This window comes from Eleutherodactylus coqui, chromosome 1 (assembly GCF_035609145.1).
Source record: "Eleutherodactylus coqui strain aEleCoq1 chromosome 1, aEleCoq1.hap1, whole genome shotgun sequence".
Lineage (NCBI taxonomy): Eukaryota > Metazoa > Chordata > Amphibia > Anura > Eleutherodactylidae > Eleutherodactylus > Eleutherodactylus coqui.
The window spans coordinates 58,643,767-58,669,910 of NC_089837.1; the positions used below are offsets into that span (position 1 = coordinate 58,643,767).

The 26,144-nt window shown below is 44.1% G+C and overlaps 1 protein-coding gene across 4 annotated transcripts in view; it reads left to right on the top strand.

Moving 5' to 3' along the window:
* ITSN2 (intersectin 2) overlaps nt 1–26,144 on the top strand; it is a 173,748-nt gene that overhangs the window by 73,876 nt on the left and 73,728 nt on the right. For 3 of the 4 annotated variants that reach the window (XM_066596589.1, XM_066596615.1, XM_066596598.1), the window contains exons 10-18: nt 4,273–4,410; nt 9,772–9,851; nt 15,279–15,541; nt 16,920–17,069; nt 18,591–18,731; nt 19,937–20,024; nt 20,133–20,281; nt 22,646–22,782; nt 22,969–23,417. In XM_066596589.1, coding sequence (XP_066452686.1) covers nt 4,273–4,410; nt 9,772–9,851; nt 15,279–15,541; nt 16,920–17,069; nt 18,591–18,731; nt 19,937–20,024; nt 20,133–20,281; nt 22,646–22,782; nt 22,969–23,417 — 1,595 coding nt within the window. Of the gene's footprint in view, nt 1–4,272; nt 4,411–5,255; nt 5,307–9,771; nt 9,852–15,278; nt 15,542–16,919; nt 17,070–18,590; nt 18,732–19,936; nt 20,025–20,132; nt 20,282–22,645; nt 22,783–22,968; nt 23,418–26,144 lie in introns of those variants that run through there. The other variant, XM_066596606.1, reaches the window with a different exon arrangement.

The window sequence follows — 26,144 nt, forward strand, 5'->3', positions numbered from 1 at the left end:
GCCCCGGGAAATTCAAAATTGCTCTGCTCCTGGCTGCCATGTGTAGCCAAGAGCAGAGGGATGTCACCAGGGACATGATCACTGTCATCCAATGGATGACAGTGATCATGTAAAGTAAAAAAAAAAGTGCAAAAAGTAAAAAAAAATAAATAAAAAAAGGGGTAAAAGGTAAAAAAAAAAAAAGTGCAAAAAGTAAAAAAAAGCTTGCGTTTCATCTCCCCCCCACGGATCATATCCGTAAGGGAGGATGAAATGACGTACCTAAGGCCTGCGGATTTATCCGCGGACCTCAACCCAGCTTCTGCGCACGCGCCCGTCACCAATGTGGCAGGCGCATGCGCAAAAGCCGTGGTTTTTTAAAATCTCCCTGCTCCTGGCTACAAAACTTAGCCGAGAGCCTGGAGATTTCACGGAGGGCCGCGGTGAGCGGTTCCTGATCACGTGTTCGCTGTTATCCAAAGAATAATGGCGATCACGTAAAAGTTAAAAAAAAAGGTGAAGCTTCATCTCCCCTCACTGATGCGATCGGTGAGAGGAGATAAAATTTTTTACTGGAGGCTTCCATATTTGCACCCTGACGCAATCTTCCTCCATGAACTTTCCCGTATTCTGCGCATGCGACCGCTGGCAAAACACCGGACACATGTGCAGGAGTCGGGGAGCACAGAAAACTTAATATCTCCTTGCTCTCGGCGACCAACGGTCACCGAGAGCCTGGAGCAGTGACGGGTGGCCTCGTTGAGCGGTCCCCGGTCACGTGAAAAATGGTAGCGATCTACCTTTGGCCGGTCTCACATGACCGGATAGGAGTTACGGATTCCGCATGCATTTGATTAGCGGTAATACGCAGATCAATCGCATTGGATTACACAATTCCACTCACATTAGCGGGTTGGAATTGCGTAATCCACTCGCAGAAAAGAGAACGCAGCAGGTTCTATTTTACCGTGAATATCCGCAACATAGAGCCCATTGTGCTCCATGGTCATGGATATACCCGCTGCCCATACGCAACTACGTTGTATACGGGCTGCGGGTACCCGCGTCATCGCTAAGCGACGGTGTGGGAAATACAAACAACAACAAAAAAAAGTGTACTGCGCATGACCGCCCGTGTAAGTACGCAGTTATGCGCAGTACATTACGCGGCCGTACGCAGGGTCACAGCCGGGCTCACAGCCGGGATCCACCTATGGCTGCGTGAGCCCGGCGTTATTCAGACCGCTACCTGTAATACGCAATTTACAAGAAGCCCCGGGAACGCTCGCCTTCCTGCAGTTCCAGGAGCAGCTTGTTGAGCGCCTTCTGTGTGAGACCGCCGCACCTCATCAAGCTTACGGAGAGTCACAGAACGCCACTTTTTACACCCCATACCCGCCACTGAGGTCAAAAAATGACTCCCAAAAAGCATGAGGAGGGGGGATACCCGGTTTTATTGCCCCATGTGCCCATCCCAACCAGCCTCCATAATTACCCGTCTTTGGAAATACTACACAGTTCACATTATTACTTTTATCTAAGATTTGGGGAACGCCGAAAAGGGCGTGGAGGGGGGGGGGGGGATTTTAGGGAGTCAATTTTTATTCCGTACAAATGAGCAATGGGGCCTGGAATTTATTCAGTTATGCCCTGCAATCCAACGGGTGTTCCCTCCATTACAGGCCTTGCCATGTTTCCTGTAAGTAGATTAGGGCCACAATGGGCATGTTTTTGAACACGGGACAAACGGGGGTATCCATTTTGGGGTGAACGTCTTCATTCCTATGTAAACTGTACAAAAAAAAAGTTTTTAAATTGACAAAATTGCCAAAAAAATGAAAATTGTAATTTTTTTCTTCTGCTTTGCTGAAATTTATTCAAATACTGTGTGGTCAAAATACGCAGTACACCCCTAGATGAATTCGTTAAGGGGTCTAGTTTTTAAAATGGGGATATTTGTGGGGGTCTTTATAGTTTTGGACGCTCAATGACTCTATAAGTGGGCAATGGGGCCTGGAATTTATTCCGTTGTACCCTAAAATCCAACGGGTGCTCCTTCCATTATAGGCCTAGCCATGCGTCCTTTAAGTAGATTAGGGCCACAAGGGGTATGGTTCTGAACACGGGACAAACAGGGGTATCCATTTTGGGGTGAAAGTCTTCATCCCTATGTGTGCTGTACAAAAAAAACAGTTTTTAAATTGATACAACTGCCAAAAAAATGAAAATTCTAATTTTTTTCCTACTGCTTTGCTTAGATTTATTCAAAAATTGTAGGGTAAAAATACACAGTACACCCCTAGATAAATTCGTTAGGGGGTCTAGTTTTCAAAATGGGATCATTTGTGGGGGTTCTCTGTCGTTTTGGCCGCTCAAGGGCTCTACAAGAGGGCAATGGGGCCTACATCACCTTCATGCTAAATTTCTGTTCTGAAAGCCACCGACTACTCCTTTCATTTTGGGCCCCGTTGTGCATCGAGACAAAAGATTAGGGCCACAATGGGTATGTCTCTGAACACGGGACAAACAGGGGTATCCACTTTGGGGTGCAAGTCTTCATTCATGTGTGTGCTGTACCAAAAAAGCAGTTTTTAAAACGACAGAATTGCCAAAAAAACGAAAATCACAATTTTTTCCTTTTGCTTTGCTTCAATTCATTCAAAAACTGTGGGCTCAAAATGGGCAGTACACCCCTAGATAAATTCATTAAGGGGTCTAGTTTTCAAAATGGGGTCACTTGTGGGGGTTCTCTTTGATTTTGGCCGCTCAAGAGCTCTACAAAAGTGCTATGGGCCTAAAACTCCTTCAAGGAAAATCTATGTTCTTAAAGCCACCGACTACTCCTTTCGTTTTGGGCCCCATTGTGCATCCAGACATAAGATTAGGGCCACAATGGGTATGTCTCTGAACACGGGAGAAACAGGGGTATCCATTTTGGGATGAAAGGCTTCATTCATGCATGTGCTGTACAAAAAAAGCTGTTTTTAAAATGACAGAATTGACAAAAAAATGAAAATCACAATTTTTTCCTTTTGCTTGGCTTGAATTCATTCAAAAACTGTGGGGTCAAAATGGTCAGTACACCCCTAGATAAATTCGTTAAGGGGTCTAGTTTTCAAAATGGGGTCACTTGTTGGGGTTCTCTTTGGTTTTGGCCACTCAAGAGCTCTACAAAAGTGCTATGGGGCCTAAAACGCCTTCAAGCAAAATTTATGTTCTGAAAGACACCGACTACTCCTTTCATTTTGTGCCCCGTTGTGCATCCAGACATAAGATTAGGGCCACAATGGGTATGTTTCTGAACACGGGAGAAACGGGGGTATCCATTTTGGTGTGTAAATCCTCATTTTCATGGGCTCTATAGGAAAAAAATATGTCTTTAAAATGACATATTTGCAAAAATATGAAATTTTATTTTTTGTCCCCTAAATTGAACTAATTTCTGAAAAGAACTAGTGGGGTCAAAATACTCATGACACCCCTCAGTGAATACATTAAGAGGTGTAGTTTTTAAAATGGGATCATTTGTGGGTGTATCTATTATTCTGACACTTATGAGCCTCTGCAAACTTGGCTTGGTGCAGGAAAACAAAGTGCTCCTCAAAATGCTGAAAAGTAATGTTAAATTTGTACGTCCTCTAAATGGTTAAAAAAAACACAAAAGTTTTTCAAGTGTGCATTCAGAATAAAGTAAACAGATGGAAATACATATCTTATCAAAAATGTGTACAGTATGTTTGGACATATTTGAGATATTACGGTTGAAAATGTGAAAAAATGACAATTTTTTTCAAAATTTTTCCAATATTGGTACTTTTAATAAATATACACAAATTATATCAGTCTCTTTTAACAATCTAAATGAAGTACAACATGTGGCGAAAAAACAATGTCAGAATCACTGGGATATGTAAAGCCTTTACGGAGTTATGCCACGTTGAACGACGCATGTCAGATTTCCAAAATTTGGCTCCGTCACTAAGGCGCAAACAGGCTTCGTCACTAAGGGGTTAATGGACCCCTTTACGGTAACTAATACATGGTCAGCCATTGTAGGGAAAATGAGGCTGACCACATCTTCGCAGCGCAATAACAGCCGGTCTCTGAGGGTTTAGCAGCTGGACCCATCTTGCTTTATCAAAGGAGCTGTCCAGTTGGAACGGCCACTTCAGTATATACCCATTATTTTGTATATACTGTACACTAGCACAGGGATATTCGGTGGACCAAACCCTTTATATAAGAAGCAGTTTTGTGTTAACAGATAGACCTGATTTTCCTCTGTCTTCATAGGTCTCTGGCGGACATCGACAGGGATGGAAAACTGAAAGCTGATGAGTTTGTGCTAGCCATGCATTTAACAGATATGGCAAAGGCCGGCCAGCCGCTCCCTCTGACTCTGCCCCTGGAATTCGTGCCACCATCATTCCGGTAAGTAACCCACAGAGGGTACTTTTACATGATTCAACTATCACCCGAAGAATCAGCCAAAGTGTTCAGTGATGAGGGGACTCCCCGCGTGTAGTGCGAAGCAGGCTCAGAACCCCAGGTTTTTTCACTTAAATCAGAGCAAAAATTCAGGGGAGTGCCAGCTCGTAAGTCAAAAAGCTTGCAAGCTGAGGCACTCACAAGCCAAGGTATCACTGCATATGGTGAAAACAATCAAATGATGGCAAGTTCATGTCCTCTAAGAAAGAAAAGGAAAAAATGCCACTTATTTTTAATTATTGTAAGCAATAAAGGATACTAAAAGTTGGGGGGAAACAACCTTTTACCATATTTAGATTTTAAAAAGTCTTTTGGCGCAATTTTTCGTGTTGGCTAAAGCAACTAATAGGTGGAATAAACTCAGACTGGACCGTCTTAAAATTCGACAGATTTACCATCCAGCATGAGTCGCTGTGATGAATCTGGCACATTTTAAGACTACTTTCTAACTTTTTGACTATATTGAAAATGTGCCCCGTTGTGTTTTTTGCTCCATGCACCTTTTCATCTTTGCATAGGAGACTTGCTGTTTGTTTGGACAGCTGCCTTACCAAGGACACATACGATTAATGTCACTTCATGTGTGAATACATCAGTTTGCACCATTTGTGAATGGCCCTGTATTCTGGAATCTATGCAGCTTCATAGTGGAGTGTCCCTTTAAGTCTGCAGTTTATCTATACCCAGCAGCCGTTATTTCACGGATGTTGAGCCTTGATAAGAGCGTGACTGTTCCGTAGCCCTGTCTGTCGCTTTCCCGCTTCTGACAGGGGACACGGTGGTGTCAGGGGAGAGAGCACTACAGTGATGGGTTGTACTGGGTGTATGAGGAGGGTGAGGTGAGTACACACTGCATTAGCTGATCTACTGTCACCAGCAACTTGTTGTGTATAGAGATAAGGCAGTGGACTCCAATCTACGCTTCACCAACTGTTGCAAAACTGCAATTCCCAACATGATTGTAAGTTTGCAACAGCTGGACATCCACCGGTTGGAGACCACTAAGACAGAGCAAGGCAGCTTCAAGTAACTACTTCTTGTATTCCTGTCAAAATCTATTTACTGTGTGCCTTGGTGTAAGGGAAAAAAAAGTACCAATGATCGGATTTCTTAGATAGGGGTTACCACTTGGCGCACACAGAATGAGAGAACTAGTCCGCCAGGGGAGGCTTTGACAACACAGCAAGTGATGGTTGAGAAGGTAAGTATACAATTGGCCTCCGGACTCGGCGCGTTGGCTTCTACGAGCCCATATTGTAAGTTTAGCTTATAGTGCTTAACGGAGATACAGATTCCCTTTATTTCACAATTTCTTAGATTTTTGTAGTACGTTTTAATGTCCTACATGATTGTTGTAGCGTTTATCTTCAGGCTGTCATAGATTAGGCAGAAATAAAGAGGTCCTCAGGATAGGTCATGAATAGTTGATCATTGGGCTTGCACAGCTCAGGACGCCCAGCACATCAGTGGTTTGCCAGGCCGCTGTCTGTGTGTTCTCATCTGGAGGCAGACAGCGCCGTACAATTGGCTGCTGCCAGAGTTGGTACTGCAGGCACTGTTTGGTGCACCCTCGCTGATCAACTATTGATAACTTGTCCTAAGTATAGGTCATCAGTAGTTCATTAGTCGACAACCCCTTTAAGTATAAAGTCCAAGTAGAGAAGCCATCGAGGATAGGAAGGAGGATAATAGTTATGAAGCCAGGGTGATTTGTGAAAAAATGCTGCAGCTGCAACTTAGGATGGGTTTACATGAGACAACTATCTTTTCACTAGTCGATCGAAGTCGTCACTATAGCTTGTTAGGATGTGAATAACGGTTCGTGTGCTGTAACACAGTGATTGTTGTCCATGCCCGCGGTTGCAGTGTGAAGCGCACACCTTCCTGCGAAGTTTATTGGCTTGTTGTGGAAAGACAAAAGATTGCCTGTTAACACCAGATAATTAATCAGCAACAATTTTGAGGTGAGCTGAAACAAATTAGCTAGTGACTAGTAAATGGATTATCGCCCCTCACCCTGTTGGTGGCTGTGTTTACAATAGTGGTTTCCTGTATAGCCGCCCTAATAGCCCTTTTACACAGGCCAACAGTTGTTTAAACGACTGCACGGGCGCTGACATCACCGCTGAGGTCATCGGCGCTCATGCAGAGCGTTTAGACTAAAAGACATAGCGGGTTTCTCGCTCAGCACTTCACCTTCTATGTGAAGTGCTTAGCGGCAAGCGTTTAAACGTAGCGAGAAGCCAGCGGTTTTTATTTTCTTGCTGCGATACACAACTGTGAACGCATAGTGAGCTTTTTTTTTTTTAATTTTTATTTTTTTCCCATTTACCATAAATGATTATGGCTCAAAATGTGTTAATTTGAATGAATTTTGAGTGATAACCGTTACATGCAAATAGGCCATTAGCTGCTTCTTGGACCCGCTTACCAGGAGAAAAGCAACTGGGAAGCATGATTGGACAAATTGTTAGAGAGCTCTTTTTAAATTAAGTGCTCTTTATTAAAGTTTTCCATTTTTTAACAACTTAACCAACGCTATCCCCCCCTCTGTGTACCCCATTCTCTGGATCTACTCTTCTCTTAAGTCCGCGGGTCTATATTGCTCTCATCATTAATATTCTTTATTCACAGAAAAAGCCAAAAATACAATACCTGAAGGTCTGCAAAGCAGACACGGTCGCCATAGGCACGATCGCCATAAGGCAGGCATAATCGCCGTAGGGCAGGCGCAATGGCCGTAAGCCCTGGAGATATACAGTCAGCCAGACAATAAAGTTGAGGAGCAGCTTCTTCTTGGCAGGCTAATATGCAGTCACCCACTCAACCCAGCCCAGTTTGGGGAGGAGTGACTGCATATACTAATAGCCTGCACATGTGAACAATACCAAAGATGCCAGCCACAGATGGATGGGGACCCACCATACAGGATATCAACCCTGGCTAATATAACAGCGGGTTGCCCTGTATCTCTAAAGTGGGCCACACTGGCTGACATCTTGGGCTCCCCCACCAACTAGCAAACTACATACAAAAGTACTAATGCATACTAATAAAATGCGGGTGTTGGTACTGCATTTTGGCCAAAACGCATAGGCTGACGGGCCGCGCCGAGGCTACACCGCTTCCGTCAGTACCTACATATCTCCAGGGCTTACGGCCATTGCGCCTGCCCTACGGCGATTGTGCCGATGGCGATTGTGCCTGCCTTATGGTGATCGTGCCTATGGCGACCGTGTCTGCTTTGCAGACCTTCAGGTATTGTATTTTTGGCTTTTTCTGTGAATAATGTCTGTTTTTTCCCTCACCTCTGTGATTTCATCATTAATATTCAGTCGGTTCAGAGATGTCAGTTCAAATGTGAACATCCACTTCATCCAGAACTTGTTATATTGGTGCTCCGTGTTACTTTCCCAGTAACCGCTTGATCTTCTTTTTAATTCTGCTACTGTGGGGGGTTCTTCATCCAGCCAGTGTTGGGCTATCTTTGCGGCATGAAGTAATCTTGCCACGGCTTTTTTCTTTAACCCCTTCAGGACGAGCCTCTTTTGTCCCTTACAAATGCCAAGCGATTTTCATTTCGCAATGCAAGAGCCGTAACTTGTTGAGCTTACCAGATGAGGGCTTATTTTATGAGGGACGTGCTGTATATTTTAATAGCTCTGGGGTACAAAAAAGGTACAACTTTTTATTATTGGTTTTTGGCGGGGAGATGGAAAACGGTCTAGAAATTCCGCCATTTTTTTTTTCGGTTTTATTTTTATACTGTTCACCATTTGGTAAAAAATAACATAACTCTATCTGGATGAGCACAATTACTGCAATACCAAGTTTATATAGATTTTTATTTTTTTTTTTAATATATTTTACTACTTTTGTACCACTTTTTTTTTTTTTTAAGAAAAAGCATTGAATCTGTGTTCGCCGCACTCTAAAACGAATAAACATTTTTAGTTTTCTGGGAAGAGAGCTACATGAAGTCAATTTTTTTTTTTTTGCATGGAGAGTTCTGGTTTTTATTGGTACCATTTTGAGGTGTGACTTTTGGATTGCTTTTTATTACACTTTTTGGAAGGCAAACAAAAGAAAAATAATTCTGGTATAACTTTTTTAAATTGTTTTTGCGTAGTTAATGATGCAAGATAAATGGCAAAATATTTTCATTGTCTGGGTTGTTATGAACATGGTAATGCCTATTATGTGTTGATTTTTTTAAACATTTTTTTTTGAGGGGGGGTATTGTATCTATTTAAAACAGTTTTTGGGAGGAAAAATACATACCTTTTTAATGTATTTTCTTCTTTCAATTAATCTTTATTGAACCTTCTTTTTTTTTTTCTTTATATACACTATTTAGTCTCTGTAGGGGACCTGAAGATGGGATCGTTCAATCGCTAGGATAGTACACTGCATTACTTATGTAATGCATTCTACTAAGCCTAATGTGATTCTTCTCAGCAAGAAAAATCATGTTATCTTGTAGATATGATACATTTTAATGGCTAACAAAAAGACGTTCTAGTGAGCTTGCGAATGTACTTGGGGTTCTTCAAGCTTAATGGTATAGATTCGAAGGGAAATATATACATATGACAAGGCACAGACATGGTGTGATTAATTTGCACTTACAACAATACCACAACAGGATGAGCAGAGGAGTAAACATTGAATTAGTCTACTGACGGATGTGAAAGTTTTCTGGTCCCTATGGTCTACTAAGCCTATGAAAGCAGCCTATTAGAGTCCCCTGAAGGTGAGGTCTAATAGGCTAAGTTACATAGCAGATATGGATGCCTTTGTCAGGCTTCTGGCTGCCATGGGAATCCAGTGGTACCTTGAAATCGCAATATGAAGTGCCGATTGGTGACGACCCCCGTCGGTCATCTGCTTACATGCTACAGTTGCTATAGATTGGGGCATGTAAGGGGTTAAGCTGCCAAGATCATGGGATCCTCAGTTTCTGGCTGTTAGAGCAGGAGCTTAGCTATCTGTAGCGAACCAAGGTAAAGAAATGTATGTGCAGGTTTTAAAGGCACATTGTTGTCACGAGGGGTACCTTCATTGTAAAAAAAAATACAAATGCTTTGAGTGAATATCGGATGTAGAGGTGCAGCCAAACATGCTGTGTGTAACTTATTTTGAGTCCTTTTTTCCTCCTCTGTTAGTTTCTGTAAATAGTTTTTCTCTCCTTGCTCTTTTTGTACATGGCTGTACCATAGTCTGAGCTTCACTAACTTGTTCAGTTCACTGAAACTATATATTCAAGATGAATCCTACTAAATTATGCTGCTTGCTTTCTTGCAGTGGTGACGACACCATTAATGGGACATTGCCAACCTACAAGAAGATGCAAGATGAGGAGCCACCTCAGAAGAAGACTGCAGGTCAGCAGGTTTTACTGTAGATGGGGCGGATTAGTTTTTATTCTCTGTGTAGATATCTGCCATCCTGTGACATGGGAGCTCGAGTACTACCGTCCAATGTGCTGGGTCTCAGATGTAAAAAGAAAGGGGAAAAAACCCTCTCTCTATATTGCAAAGATGTGATATTAATGTGAAGAGGTAGTCCAACTTATTCAATGTTTATCTAAAGAGGTTCCCCCTGTATGTAAAAAAACAAGCAAACATTCCGCTCCCCGTCTCCTCACTGTGGCCCGTACTGTCTCTTTGATGCATGGTTTACAGATTGCAGCAGCCTATATATGGGACATCACAAGCTGCTGCAGCCAATGACCACACATCAATCAATCACTGAGCTCTGTCATTGGCTGTAGCAGATTGTAAACAATACATCACGGGGGAGAGCCTATGGGGGGCGGGGCTCAAGATAAACATTTGTACCCAGGCCCATAAGCCTTTAGCTACACCCCTGTATCCCAAGTATGTAGTAAGCTTGGCACCATTGGTGCCAGCACCAAACATAGGATATATCTAGTGGCAAAGCATTGACCCTCTAAATCCAGAGTGTTTCAGCCCTAAAGGACCAAACGCTTTTTAGTAATTTCACGCATGTGGTGGTTTTATAGCCTAATTTTTTTTCTTGGCCCGTCTAAATCATTTTGCTGCATAAAGGACTATTTTTAAAACCTGATTTTACTGAAATATAAAGGTAAAAAAAATAATAATGTATATATTTTTCATTTTATAGTTGTTTTTTTTATTTGTGTTAAAATAAAATTATTTTGTTTATAATGTTTTGATGTATAATTTTTCTCGTCCGGTGCATTTGGGCACACAACTTAAACCATGGGGTAGAGCTACTAACACTGAGCAAAAAAAAGTTCCATCTACCAGCAGGCACCAAGCTAATCAGTTTTCACTTAATGCCCATTGGAGGCATACCTCTTCATCAGTTTTCAGCTCTTATGTATTGGGCTTTGGGAATACAGGACTGGCACTGGATTCTCCCTGTTACTCCACCAATGAGGGCAAACAGACTGGAGCTAACCAGTTTGTTAGCCTGACCCTCAGAAGACAAGGTGGCATGGTCAGTGTCATTTGGCCCTGACCCTCCAGCTATAGTGTTCCCCTATTGAAGCACTTCCTCCATATCCAAAGGCAGGCGAGCACAGATGTGCGCACTGATGGAGTTCCAAAGCTCTCTGACCTACAGCAGAAAGGGGAGTATTCTCTTTCTCTGCCAGGTAAGTACCCTGCCCCATCACCACCACCAATGGCACTAGCACTCCCTTTTTCCTCTTCTCTCTTACCATGTCCTCCCCTCCTCCCATAGGGACCTCTCTATAGTCCTGACTCTCCCCTTCCCTGGGAGATGTTCCTCCAGCAGTATTCCTTTGGGTGGCATGGGAACTTTCCCTGGCAGACAGCCTTATCTACTCTTTCTCTCCTTCTTGCTGTCCCTTTTCCTCTGGGCGGTGACCTGGCTCGCTTAAGTCTCAGACATCTAGATTCGGAATATCATCTCTTCGGGCACCATAAAATTTCTGCGCGCTCCCTGAATCGTTTCTTCAGTTCTAGCGTTCTGTTATCTTCTTCAATGGCCAATGCTTTGGCTCATGCGATGAACACACTATCCTCTCGGGGTGGAGTAGTTCGTGTTCCACCATCTTAGAACCGAACAAGGGGTTGTATTTTAATCTCTCCGTGGTGTCTAAGACTCAACCGCAAACTACCGAACTTTGTGGCCAGGTCTCAGGATCCCACACTTGAGCAGTGGTTGCCCTTGTAATACCCTGGAGCGGCTTCCAGTTCCAATTTGCCTTTCCTCCATTTCCTCTCTATTATCTGGACTTCTCAAGAAGATCAAGTTGGAAAGTTTCTAGGTAAATCTCATCACTTCAGACTAGTCTCGACGCGTGTAATCTAGTTTACCTGGTTGTTGATATTCCTGTGGCACCTTCCCCTACGAGAAGATCTTCTCTTACAGGGATCCCTCTTGGACCCAAATTTGTCCACACTTCATTTAAATGCCTAGCAGTTGAAACTGCAGTCCTGAAAGCCTTTGGATTTGCGGAACCTTGCATCCAGTCCATGACCGAAGCCAGGAAGCTCTCTTCCAGGGTCTACCATCGTGTCTGGAAGACCTTTTTTCTCTGGTGCGAACAGCACAACTTTCATCCTCAGTGTTTTTTGCTATCTTGCTTTCTATCCTTTCTTCAGATGGGTCTGGACCTGGGGTTGAAGGAGCAGCTTTTAGTGCTATACATTCTTTTTCAACACCCCCCTGACTTCTAAGTCTGCCGCACATACCTTTTTACAAGGTCTTAACCATGCCACTCCTCCATTCCATTCCTCTGTTCCACCTTGGGACCTCAATTTGGTACTGGGCGCCATGCACCCTTATCCCTTCATTCACCCTTATATCAGCATTCTGACTTAACTTTTTCCTGGAAATTAGCTGCTTTGGTGGAGTATACATCTGTCCACTGGGTTTCTATGCTGGCGGCCTTATCAGCCAAACCTTCATTCTCCATTTTCCATCAGTGCAAGGTGGTCCTGTGCTATAATTTCTCAGTAAGGTGGTATCAGCATTTCATATTAACCAAGACTTTGTCTTGCCTTCACTCTGCCACTCACCTGAGGGAATGCCCTCTGCATAAATTGTATTTGGTTTGAGTCTTGTGAATATACCTCTCCCAGATGTTTTCCTTCAGACGCACACTCTGACTCAGTTTGTGGTCCCAGACATCCAAAACATGGCCTTGCGGCTTTCAAAGCCATTCTGTCTCACTGAATTGGATCAGCAGTACCGGAGATCTACCGTTCCAATGCAAGGGAGCCTCACTTCCGGATTACTGCTCATTTGACGCAGGCAGTGGATGCTTCTTGGGCAGCCTGCAACAGGTCATCTCCCCTTCAAGTGTGTAAGGCCGGCACTTGGGCCTTTCTACACACCACCTCCAAATTTTATCTGGTTCACGTTTTTGCATCTATGGATGCTCCTTTCGGGTGAAGAATTTTGCAGATGGCTGTTAACTGACAGCATGTGTCATTCTATACCTTTCTCCGCCCCTGGAGGACTGCTCTGGAACATCCCACGTCGATGTTGCATCCTCCGCTGCAACGGACTGGAAAACAAGAATTTTGCACCACCCAGAGTCACTCAGAAAATAACACAATATTTTTTTTCGCCTTGGTGGGATTTTCTCTCTGGAATTCACATGCTTTCCGCGGTGTTGTGGTCTTAATTGTTTTTAACGGTTTAATGTTTACATTCGTTGTTTTATCTCTCATATCCTACTTTGCTGCTCCTACTGCTTGTATACAAACTGGTTAGCTTGGTACCTGCAGGAGGGGTATAGCTGGTAGGAGTTAACACTTTTTTGCTTAGTGTCCGCCTTCTAGTGGCAGCTATGTCCACAGTCTAAGTTTTGTCCCCAAATGAGTGTGATGAGAAAGAGAGGTTTTACAGTTAGTACAAAAATCTTGCTGTATGGTCTGAGATTACAGGGTGGCTATGGCAATAGATTATGTGGGAGGTGGATCGTTTTCTTTCTATATATATTTTTTATTTGTATTCTGTAATTTTTTTAACTTATTTTTGTAACACTCTTTTCTTTCTTTTTTTTTTTTAATATCTATATTCCCTCATAAGACCTCTGGGTGACAATTCACACCAGCATTTATTTTTTATTTCACAGTTTTCCACTGTAACTGGGGCATCCATAGGAGCAACTTCCATAGTAGCCCCAGTTGAAGAGGAAAACCTACCCTGTCTTCTGTTTTGCAGGTTACAGAGAGCTCATTGAACAATATGTAGCCTGTAAAAGAGAAGGCAGAAGTGGTTATAAAACTCTTCGGTCTTCTCTTTCAGGTCCTTGACTGTCTCTGATAGCCAAGAACCTGACCTGCTCCTGCTACATTGCAGGAGGTTTAATCCAGCGCTGTATTTTACTATGGCGCAGAATTGAAGCTCAGGACCAAATTCCGTATGTTTATTGCGCTTGGTTCTTAATGCATTAAAGGAGAAATGTGTTTCAGGTTTTCCTGAATCACAACTAAGTATGGTGGAGGTGTAATTGCAAACAATGAGATCCCACTTCCCATGTTAGGTTAAAAGGTTTGTCTCCTAGTTTTGGCTTTTAGTACCATCTCTATGTAGATGACACCCAGCTATACACCTCTTCCCGTGACATCACAGAAACAGTCCTCCAGAACGCCAACGACTGTCTGTCCGCTGTCTCTAACACTATGTCCTCTCTCTACCTAAAACTGGACCTCTCAAAAACTGACCTACTGGTGTTTCCACCCTCTACTAACCGCCTCATCCTGGCACCTCCATCTCAGTGTGTGGCACCACCATAACTCCCAGCATGCCCGCTGCCTTGGGGTTACATTCAACTCCGATCTCTCCTTTACCCCCTATATCCGATCTCTCACCCAAACATGTCAGCTGCACCTCAAAAACATTGCAAGGATCTGCCCCTGTCTCACTGTGGACATGCTAAAAATACTGTTGCCCTCATCTATTCTTCGATCAATTATTGCAACTCGCTCCTGATCGGCTCCCTTCACAAGACTCTTTCCCCTCCAATCCAATCTGAATGTGGCAGCCAGGTTCATCTTCCTGCCCAGCCGCTACTTGGACGCCTCTGCCCTGTAACAGTCACTGCACTGGCTGCCCGTCAAATACAGAATTCAATTTAAACTCACTACCTTCATCCATAAAGCTCTCCATAGCACTGCATTGCCCTACATTGCTTCCCTCATCTCAATCCACCACCCAGCCCGCGCCCTCAGCTCCGCTAATTAATTCAGATTGAGCGCCGCTCTAATTCGAACCTCTCATTCCCGCTTCCAAGACTTCTCCAAAGCAGCACCAGTCCTCTGGAACGTGTTAACCAAAACTTTCAGGGTAATTCCTGATACACAAAACTTGAGGCATGCTCTTAAACTGCACCTCTTCAGGCAGGCCTACCACATCCCCTAAACCAAACTCCTCTGTACTGTTAACGTGCTCCCTGTCCTACTGACTGCAATCCCTGCTAGCCGCAATCAATCACCCCCTGCAGTCGTATGATTCGGCCACCGCACGGCTTAGGTTGGACCATTGGCTATGTGTATAGCATCCCTCTCTCTCCACCTCGCCATACCGCGCACATCTCCACCCCCTTTACCTTCTGTATCACCCCATTACTTGTAGTATGTAAGCTCGTTGGAGCAGGACCCGCACCCCTACTGTCTCCATCCACTGATTACTATATGTAGCCATGGTTTTTGTAGCTTTGCTTTTTGTATCTGTTCTCCCCTATTTTGTAAGCACTGCGGAATATGTTGGTGCTATATAAATATTATTAGTTTTTTCTATGGTTTGTGACCTATTTATCTAATTTCCACTTTTATAATTGATAGCAACATTTGAAGAGAGGAGGAAAGAGAACATGGAGAGAGGTAACCTTGAGCTGGAGAAGAGGCGCCAGGTTCTGCTGGAACAGCAGCAAAGGGAGGCCAAGAGGAAGGCGCAAAAGGAAAGAGAGGAGCAAGAGCGTCGGGAGCGGGAACGCCAAGAGGTGGAACGCAAGAAACAGCTGGAGCTGGAGAGGCGCATGGAGCAGCAACGAGAGCTGGAACGGCAGAGGGAGGAGGAGAAGAGGAAGGAAATCGAGAGGAGGGAGGTTGTTATCCTAAGCAATTTATTACGTTACAACTGTGGAGAGAATGGGGTGAAGGCAGCTTAATCTGTTCTTTTTTTTCTGGTTGACAGTGGCCCCAGATGTGCTAACCTTCACATTACAAGGGCTTTTAATATAAAGTAGTTAGCTGTAACTTGCCCATTTAGCATAGACCCTAATTGGCCATGTCCATATATTCAAAATCATTTGCCTGACCAACTTCCTTTCTCTTTTCTGTGCCTACCTGATTTCCTCCAAAATGTAAGCCCCTGATGATGTTGAAGGGCTAGCAGTCCATAATCTCATACTTCTATATTTTTGGCTTCACAACTACTGAGACTTGATGGATGTTAGGTCTACTGGTACCCTTTTCCATAAAGGTGGTTACCTAATCCCCTGCAGCTCTGTCACGTCGGCTTATCTCATCCCATCAGCGCATCCGTAGCAATATACTGGGCTGGTTTGGGTATTAGATGCTTACTATATACAAATTGCAACCACATTTCACATGCTCCAAGTTATCTATTCAATCACTGTGTTTTAGTGAGCCCAACAGAGTTGAGCCCTGCCCAGTGTCATACGAACATCAGAACCATAATACCATGATAGAAATACCCATTAACGACGTGGCCTTTTTTTTTTCCTCCCACCTTTAGAAAAAAAATCATAACTCTTAAAAGAAGCAGCCGGCACCGGCATTGTATGGAGCCGGAGCGGCTTCCGATCCCCTTTGTATAAACCCCGAACCTCCATGATGTAATTGTTCATCATGGAGCGTCAAGAAGTTATAGGAGCATCTCCATCATACACATTTGTTATATTCACTGAAGCAACTGATAGATGCAGATGCCACCCCTGGGTTATAAACTAATCTGATACAGCATATATTATGTATTAATGTATAGGCAGGGATATAACTATAGTGGAAGCAGGCACATCTTGGCCCCGGAGCTTTTGGGCGCCCATAAGGTCTCTCTTTCCCATATAAGGAGACTAGTACTATAAATAAAGCAATATATTTGGGGAGGCCTTGTTAAAGATTTGACATTGGGGACCAGAAGCTTCAAGTTACCCCTCTGGCTTTGGGCAGAGTTCCTATTAATGTATTATGGAAATGCTTTCCAGGTCTCTATTAATGGGAAAGATGGTGCAGTTGCATCGGGCCTTCACCCTTGCAAAGCATTATGGGATGATGAAGCCACATGTGTCTTCCACATTTTCCTTTCATGCAGGAAAGGCTTGATCTTTATTCACATTTTCAAGTTGTGGGTGGTATAAAAAATATTTAATAAAGGAAAAGGGACTCATTCTGAAATCTTTGCATCAGGCCACAAATGTGTCCATTTTTGATGCAAATGTATTACTTTCTATCTTCCTATAGGCCGCAAAGCAAGAGCTGGAGCGACAGAGGCAGCAAGAGCTGGAGAGGATCCGACGTCAGGAACTTTTCAAACAGAGAAATAGAGAACAGGAGGAAATTGTGAAGCTGAAGTCGAAGAAGAAGAGCTTACAATTAGAACTGGAAGCCCTGGTAGGGATCCTGCTATCAGTAAATGTACAAGTTGTCTAAAACTAAAGAACTGGATATTGTGCTTTGTATCATATAATTAAAGTGCAGCTTTACACATATACATTGCACATAACTTGTCAGCTTGCTGGATATATTCCTGAGGGTTAAACCTATCTGGCCACCTTTTGAACACCATTTGACTACTGTATTTTGAATTAATGTACTTAAAAAGTTTAGTCACTTTGTAAATATGTTACATTACTTGCCTTGTAATGATCTGGAATTACATTCTGTATTACACTTCAGAGCTGCACTCTCTATTCTGCTGGTGGAGTCACTGTGTAAATATGTATCCTGTACTGCTCCTGAGTTACATCCTGTATTATACTCCAGAGCTGAACTCACTATTCTGCTGATGGTGTCACTGGGGTACAAACCTCTGCATTACATTACTTACAGATGTACCAAAGTTTGTCTTGACCCTTAGAGTGGCTTTACATAGGACGATTTGCACCTGATAGTCGTGCCAACACTTATTGTTCCTGTGCTTTTACCCTGAGCAATAAACTGCTCAGTATTCGACTAGTGACTTCTGAGCGATTTGTCGTTCAGTACCCTGTCGGGTCCTGTGTTTACGGGATACGACTATTGCTGAAAATCGCTCATTTCAGCAATTTTGGGGGGGGGGCTATAGTTGTCCCGTGTGAAGCCACCCGTAACACATCAGATAAGTTTCTGCGCCACATTGTGTTTACCATTTCAATAGCTTTTTAGTGGGTTGTTGTGTTAAGATATAGCTTTTCAATAGCTTTTCAATGAGTTAAGATTACTTGTCGCAGAAAGTGATCATAGTCATATTAAACTCTGCTACATCTGTATGATAACAGACCCTGCTGCTGCTATAGGAAGGGCTGGAATAACTACATAGATGAATGAAATAAAATATCCTTCATTTGTATGTGAAATGAATGAGATCGACCAGAATTAGAAAAATTACAGCTGCTTTCTTCCAGAATTGGCACCATACGTGTCCACAGTTTGTGTGTAGTTCTGCAGCTCAGTCCCAATAACGAAAACTAAGCCGCAATACTAGACAAACCTCATAGACTGGTGTGGCGCTGTTTCTGGAAGAAAGCAACCATGGTTTTTTTGACCATGTATAACTCTTTTAGGCCCCCTGTCCACGGCCGGGACAGAATATCGCTAGTGATATTCCGCCGCGGGGGAGAGCTGTCAGGTCTCCGATCTGACAACTAGGCTCACCGCGGAGAATCGCAGCATGCCGTGATTTGAATCCCGCAAGCGGAGAATCGCTATGATTCTCCGCTCGTGAATGTCGGGGCTGCGCTTTCCATAGCAACGCTATGGAAAGCTATCACTGCGTTACACGCGGCCAGATTATCGCCGCGGGTAACGCAATGAACTATTGCCCGTGGACAGGAGCCCTTAAGATTTCGCATCGAGAGAGCAAATAAAAATTACCCACGACAGTCACTTGGCTTGTATTCCACTTCCTAATAATGTTTTGTCAACATTCCTTAGGAGGAGAAACATCAACAGATCACACTGAAAGTCCAAGACGTCCAAGGTAGAAAACAAATGAAGAAGAACGAGCTGAACGCTGTAGACAAGAAGTGTGATCTGGGAGTCATCGAGATCAAACAACTCCAGCAGCAGCTCCAGGTGATACAGCCTATAGAGACACTGAAGTCCATCATATCATGTGTTAGCTTTGGCATCCTGGCCATGCCATTGGTTATAGGTCCAGGCATCGGGACCTTCACTAATCACAGAAAGAAAGGGGCTTTGAGTTTTGCAAGAACAGCAGCTCTTTTGTCCATACGCTGTGCTTGGTATTGCAGCTCTGCTCCATTCTTGTGATGGAGGGCTGCAGCCCCAGGCAGTAGTCTCTGGTCAGATCTTCTCTGCTCTCAGATTGATAGCATATTCTAGCCATATACACAACACTTGTATGGGCACATTACGTGCTGCGTTGCCTCAAAACAGTAACTATAAGGCCCAATGTCCACGGGCAAATTTGATATGCGGAAACCGCTCAGAGCACCCGTGTGGGAGATCCGCAAATCAAGCCGCCCATAAAGATGCATGGGCATCCGCAAATGGATTAAAACATGCAGTTTTGATTTGTGAACCTTTTGGTCCGGAAAACAAACTGCAGCATGTTCTATTTTTGTACGGTTCCCACATGGATGGCTTCCATTGGAGTCAATGGAAGCTGTCTGATCCGCAGCACATCCGCAGCTGTCACTGCAGACATGCCGCGGATCTGAGGGAAAGCCAGAGATTTAGCAAAAAAACTGTACTGCGCACTTCCGATGGCGAGCCATGAGGACCATGCGCAGTACAGCGAACCCGGAAGTGTAGGCATGCGTGCAGACGCAGCTGCCAGGGAAATGCAGGTAAGCAGGGTTCACTGTCAGCAGATAGTGCTGGATTGCATGCGGGATTCCCTGCATGGAATCGGTGCGTGTCCTGGACATGAGGCTTAAGGGCACGTTTCCTGTTCACTATTGAATGATATGTAACTCGTTCTTTTCATAAAGAAACTTGCAACTGCTGAGGGACTTTTTTGGAGGTTCCGCAGCTGCTGAGGTGCCCTTTCTGGGGGTTCCGCAGCTGCTGGGGTGCCCTTTCTGGGGGTTCCGCAGCTGCTGGGGTGCCCTTTCTGGGGGTTCTGCAGCTGCTGAGGGGTATTTCTAATGATGGTCGGCACATAAATATTTTTGGTCATAATTCATACAAATGAAGAATCTTTGTTCAGCTTGATTCCCCCAGACCTATACTGTAGATTTCCCACATGGCAGTTCCACTATCACAGTACACCCTTTGATTCCTTATTTGTTTTGTTTATCTCTTTGTATTTTTAGGAATATCAGAATAAACTCAGCTGTCTGCTCCCCGAGAAACAAGCTTTGAATGAGAAGGTGAAGCATCTTCAGCTGTCTAAACCAAGCGGTGAGTGCTGAGTTCCTATACTAATGTCTTTTCCCGTAATGCGGACCTGAGAGGTTGGTGAGCAATGTGGAGGGGCTTCATGTAACTCCGGATTATCTCCTCTGACAGATGGTACCAGTCCTGGTTTGTTTGGCATTCCGAAGAAAAATGCGGAGAAGGACGGTCTGTGTCAAAGGCTTCGTGAGCAGCTGGACGCCCTGGAAAAAGAGACGTCTTCGAAGTTACTAGAGATGGACACGTTCAACAACCAGCTGAAGGTGAGGAACGCTGACTTACTACAAGATACATTGCGGACATAGGCCTGTTGTCAGATTGCAGAATTTCCTATTTACTTTTATTTGCAATAATGGAAACAAACTCTTGTCTCACATTCTTTCACACAAAGGCCTTTCTTATCAAAAATTAAAACCTCACCTTTTTTGAACTTTATACACAACTATGCAGGTAGTTTCTTAAAACAGAGATGTGTGCTTTCTACATAAAAATTAAAGGGCCACTCCGATTATTTTTTTTTGACTCATTCCTTTTGCAGCTATCCCCCCAGTATACACATGTGAGCTGCTGTTACCTTGGTTCGTTGTTTCTTTCTGTTCTAAACGTCCAGCCTTTTTTTCCTCAGATGGTCATGTGATCTCAGATTTACTTATGGGTTCATTTTATAGTCATTTGTCCTGTGTGCTTCTGTTACATGGATCTTCCACAGCAACTGTGTTGAGGGTGAGACATGCACTTTTGTCACAGTTACTGCTGATGATCACACAGCTCCTGTCATACAGTTATAATAGAGGAGATCACAGCTCATCATCCTGACTTTATACTTAGGGGCTGCAGCTATTTATCATTACCTTTTATAAACTGTCCTCCCTGCAGGTAGAATGGTATTACCCTAGCTAATGCTGGGCTCAATGCATCATGGGATAGATGTAAAACTGAAAGAAAATCTAACTCTCAAGATGGTGGCTGACAAGAAGTGGCTGGAATACATAGAGGAGATGATCTCCAGGAAAAAACAGGCATAAAAATTGTTGTTGTTTTTTTTGCCTGACTGTCCCTTTAAGGGGCTGGGTATGTGTTAAAACTTTAAAAAAAATAGTGCATACTCACCTGTCTTGTGTCCCCTATAGCATCTTTAACCGGCTGCTGCTGCTCTGTCGGGTGACCAATGTAGCCAATTGGAGGCTCCGATGAACTCTGGGCATCATGGTGCCCAGGATATGAGCACCAATGCCAAAAGTTCAGAAGGTGATGCTGCTTCTGATTTGCCACCGTGGTCACCTGATTTCTGGCGGCAGAGGGCGGTACGGAGCAGCAGCAGCCAGTAAGCGGTGGCCTGAGGTATAGAAGGCACGTGAATATACTTTCTTTAATTTATTTATTTTAATGCATGCCTAGCCCTTAACAATTTTTTTACATAGAAACCACACAACCCCTTTAACCATGCAGGCTTGTGGGTCTCGCAGGCCCTTTTCTAGGCAGGGGCAGTCAGACTCATGGGCCTTTTCTAAGGCAGGGGCAGGCAATTTCGCATGTGGGACCTCACCCGGGCAGGTCTGGACAGGCATTCAGGCTTGCGGACCCTCATTCAGGCAGAGGCGCGGGTATGCGATACCTTATCCAGGCAGGGTCAGGTAGTCAGTCAGGTTCGCAGGCCTTCAACCTGTCGGGCTGGCAGGCAGTTACGCTCACACGCCACCCAGACAGGGGCGGGGAGACAGTCAGATTCGCAGTCCCTCACCCAGGCAGCAGTAGACAGACAGTCAGACTCATCGGCTCCCCACCCTCCTCTTGATTTGTCCAGCTCTGGGTTAAAGCATAGGCCCAGAATCCTGTTTTATTATGATGAGCTCTGAAGTGTTAAAGTTTTGTACCCCGATCTGCCTGTACTGCTCGTTTTCCCGGCTCCCCCAGTAGCGGGGCTTCCAGTACTTACTATGCCTTCTCTGCCTTATCTTGCAGCGTGAGAATATGGATGACTCTGTTCTGCAGTGCCTTTTGTCTCTCCTCAGCTGTCTCAGCAATCTCTTCCTCTTGCTTAAGGTTATTTCAATTTCAATGTCTCCTTTACCTGTCACTCTTTTGTTCTTTCCCTTGTATTTCCATCTCTCGCTCTCCATTTCTGGTATGACTGTGCTTATTTTTGGATAGGGAATTCCAGGTAAGTAGAAGTGTGAGTTCCAGGATGTTCGTCATTTCCTTCACGCTATCCTTCAGTGTACAAGAACATCATTAGGTTACATTGTAAAATAAAAGCAATTATGCAAAAGCCCTAAAAATTAGCTTGTGCCAGTCATACTTTTTATATGAACTTTCCCCTCCGCTCTTATTGGATAATCATATAAGCAATGCCATCTAGTGGTTAAAAGAGAGAATACATGATTTGACAAATGAGTTGTCGCTTTGTTTATTATTCAGCAGAATCACATTTTTGCTAAGTCTCATTTCTTTCTTAGTCAATCCGTGGTAATCATGGTAAAGTCATAGTGTTTCTTTGTATGGTGGGTTCTTCATCTACCCATTTGCAGTCATGTTTGTGCATGCCACACAGTGCAGCTCTCCATTGCTGCTGGATTTTGCACATTTTTTTATGTTCTTGTATGATGAAGTGTTTTTGTCTTTTCTAGGAGCTGAGAGAAAGTTACAACAAACAGCAGGCGGCTCTCCACCAACTGCAGAAGATCAAGCAAGACAAACTAAGGGACCTGGAGCTAAAGAAATCCGAGATGGCCCATAAAAAGAAGGAAGAGGAGGAAGCTGCAAGGTAACACTGACCTATAGCAGTTATTGCCCTCATAAATACGCATACCTGGATCTGCCAGGCTACTGTGTTTACTGCCATAGGAAAAACATGATAAGCAGCATCCAGTGCGGCAGCCAACCACTTATCTCCTGGGGATCAATTGATTTGGGGAGTCCAGTGAAATCAATGCATTTATTTTCTTTGCAGGAAAGCCAAGCAGGAAAAGGAGAATCTGTGGAAGGAGAGAGTGAAAAAAGAAGAGGAAGAGAAGCAGAGACGTCTCGAGGAAGAGCGGAGGAAGGAGCAGATGCTTCTAGAAAAACAGCGGGCTGAGGAAGAAGCAGCTAGGGTTAAGGAGCGGGAAGCCCAGCAGCAAAAGCTGGCAGAAGAGCGACAACGAGAAGAGGAAGAGAAGAGGAAGCGGGCAGAGATAGAAAGGGAGGCAGAGCAGAAGAGGAAACAAGAAGAGGAAAAGCGCAGGCAGGCGCAGCTGATAAAGGAGGTTGAGGAAAAAAGCAAAGAAGAGGATTGGAGGCGTAAAGATAGCAGCAAAGAACAAGAGAGACGCTTCTCCAAACTCAGTATAGATGAAAAATTTGCAGAAAAGCTCAGATCTATTGGGGAAAGACATGGTAGCATCGACAAAGGAAGAGAAGGTATGCAGCTCTGGGGGTGACTGGAGTAGAGGACATGATGTATATCTTTAAATAGTAACAATCCAATGAAATGTAATTAATTCAGTACAATATAAGAGGAGTGTTGAGAATACTTAAAGGGGTTTTCCGGCCCAAGGATGTAAACTTACCTATTAATAGGTCCTCAATATCAGATCAGCAAGAGTTCACTACTTTTGGGTGAATGCAGCGAACTCCTCTCGAGCATTTGACGTCACATTCATCGGTCATATGGCCGAAGAGCAGTTCACTCCCATTCAAGTGAATGGGGTTGAACTGCTTTACCAGGTACAGCCGCTATGAAATGTACTCTCCTTTAGTTGCCACTCTTAGAATCTGCTCAAACGCAGATATGTCCTCAAGTACCAGTGCCCAAAACTGGCCAAAATATTCCATTTGCGGTCTGACCGGTGACTTGTAAAGAGGAAGAACAGTGTTGTCATCATGTGCCCCTAGACCTCTTGTCATGCACCCCATGATCCTCTTTGCCTTGGCAGAAGCTGCCTGACACTGGTTGCTCCAGTTACGTTTACAGTTAACTAAAATCCCCACGTCCTTTTTTCCATGTCAGTTTTGCTCAGTGTTTCCCCGTGTGTAATGTTAACAAGATTTTTGTACAGATCGTAAAATCTTTTTTGTTTAGTTCCTTTGGTAATACAGCTGAAGAACTTGGGTATAGCTACTGCCGCTAAGAGGCAGACACTAAGTAGAAAAAGTGTTAGCTCTTTCTACTAGCCGTACCCCTCCTGCAGGCACCATTCTAACTCGTTTGTATGCAAGCAGTGGGAGCAGCCAAGTAGGCTACACAATTAACAGACATTCTGACCAAATGACAAACAACATTGTTAAAAAAAACCTGCAGCTTGCTGTAGCCCCATGTGCAACTGCAAAGAGAACTCTTCAAGAGGGCAAATATCAGTAAAAATACTGATGACCGCATGGTTGGGTTCTGTGTCCCCAATGAACAAGACGAGAAAGAGATTTTACGAAAAGTTCAAAAATCTTGTTTTCTCATCTTGTTCATTGGGGTGGCGGGGGGGGGGGGGGGACAGTTAAAGACCTTGGGGCACTCTAGAGCAGCCCCTCGAGGGTGGAAACATTATTGAAGGACGCATGTGGTCAATTTACAGCTCTTTGTAAAATTCTTTGACCGAGTGAGGTGTCCGCAGATGCAAAAGTATGCTTCCAGTAAAACTCTGAAAAGGTGTACAAAGAGGTCCATGTAGCAGCCGTGCACACCTACATAGTGGAAGCCCTCTTCCATACCGCCCACGAGCTACCAATTGCTTACAAGTAGAATGCGCCATAACGTGGAATGGAGACATTTTGCCTTTAGCATGGTATGTCTATGCCATCTTTGATTGGATACAGAGAGAAAGGACTATCTTGAACACCGCAAGACCATGTCTTTGGCCATCAGGAATCGTGAACATTGAGTCAGAGCGTCTGTAAGATGCCGTGTGAGAAAGGTAGATCCGCAAGGCTCACACAAGAGTGAAGAGAGCGTGTTCTCTCGGATGAACTGTGGATTGACAGAATGAAGGCAGAAGGATGTCTTATTGATGTGGAATGCCGACAACACCTTGGGAAGGGAAGGCACAGGATGCAGGACCACTTCGTCCTGATGAAATACAGTGAATGGAGGCCTGGCCGACAAAAAACTGCAAGCTCTGAGACCCGTCAGATCGATGCGGCTGCTACCAAGAAGGCCACCTTCCAGGTCAACAAACTAGCTGGAACTTCTCTTAACAGTTCGAATGGATGAGACTGCAACGCATGCGGTCCGGGATTAAATTTCCAAGGACAGACAGGTGAACGGTATGGAATCGCAGCATGAGTGACCCTTATAGAAAAGTACGGATAGCAGACTTTGATGCCAATTCGCCATTGAAAAAGTGTGAATATTGCAGATACCTGACCCTTTTTTTGAACTAAGACTCAAACCCATATGCAGACCCTCCTGTAGGAATGACAGGAGATGGGCTAAAAAAAAAAAAAACACAGGATGAAAATTGCATTGCTCACACCAGCAAAAGAAATGTTTACAAATGTGATGAAAAACCCGAGAAGAGGAGGGTTTCCTGGCCTTTATCATGGTTTGAATGACAGGTCCTGCAAATCCACAGGCTCTCAAGACTGTGACTTCAGCCACCATGCTGAAAAACGAAGCGCAAGCAAATTTGGGTGAAAGAGGGGTCCAATCTGGGGCGACGAGAATCACCGGAATGCCTTCCATTTTGATCGTCTTGAGAAGTCATGGAATCTGTTTATTGTTCCACACCAAGCACAATAAGCAGATTCACGCACCAGGCTTCCTACCACCCACACTGATCTGTGGGAAAGCACATAGCGGGTCGGGAAGAAAACCTTGTACCTGCCTCGAAGAAAAACTCATGGAAGACTACCACAAAGTTAGACCCCCTTCTAAGAGTTGTAGCAGCCAGGAAAGAATGTGAGATAGGGAAGGAGGAGAAAATGCTCACCTATATACAGGATAGAAACTTATCTCCTAGGAGAGGGAAGGGGACGGATTCCTTAGCTGCAGCAGTCTGCACCCCTATCTTGTCTGCTTTAAGTGGGAAGGGAGTGATCTGTTAAAAAGGGGGACACTGCAGCTGGCGGGTTACATCCAAATTAGCACTTGGACATGCCTCTTTTTTCTTCTGAGCTTAGGATAGACAACAGCATGGTTAACTCTGTATTGTTTGT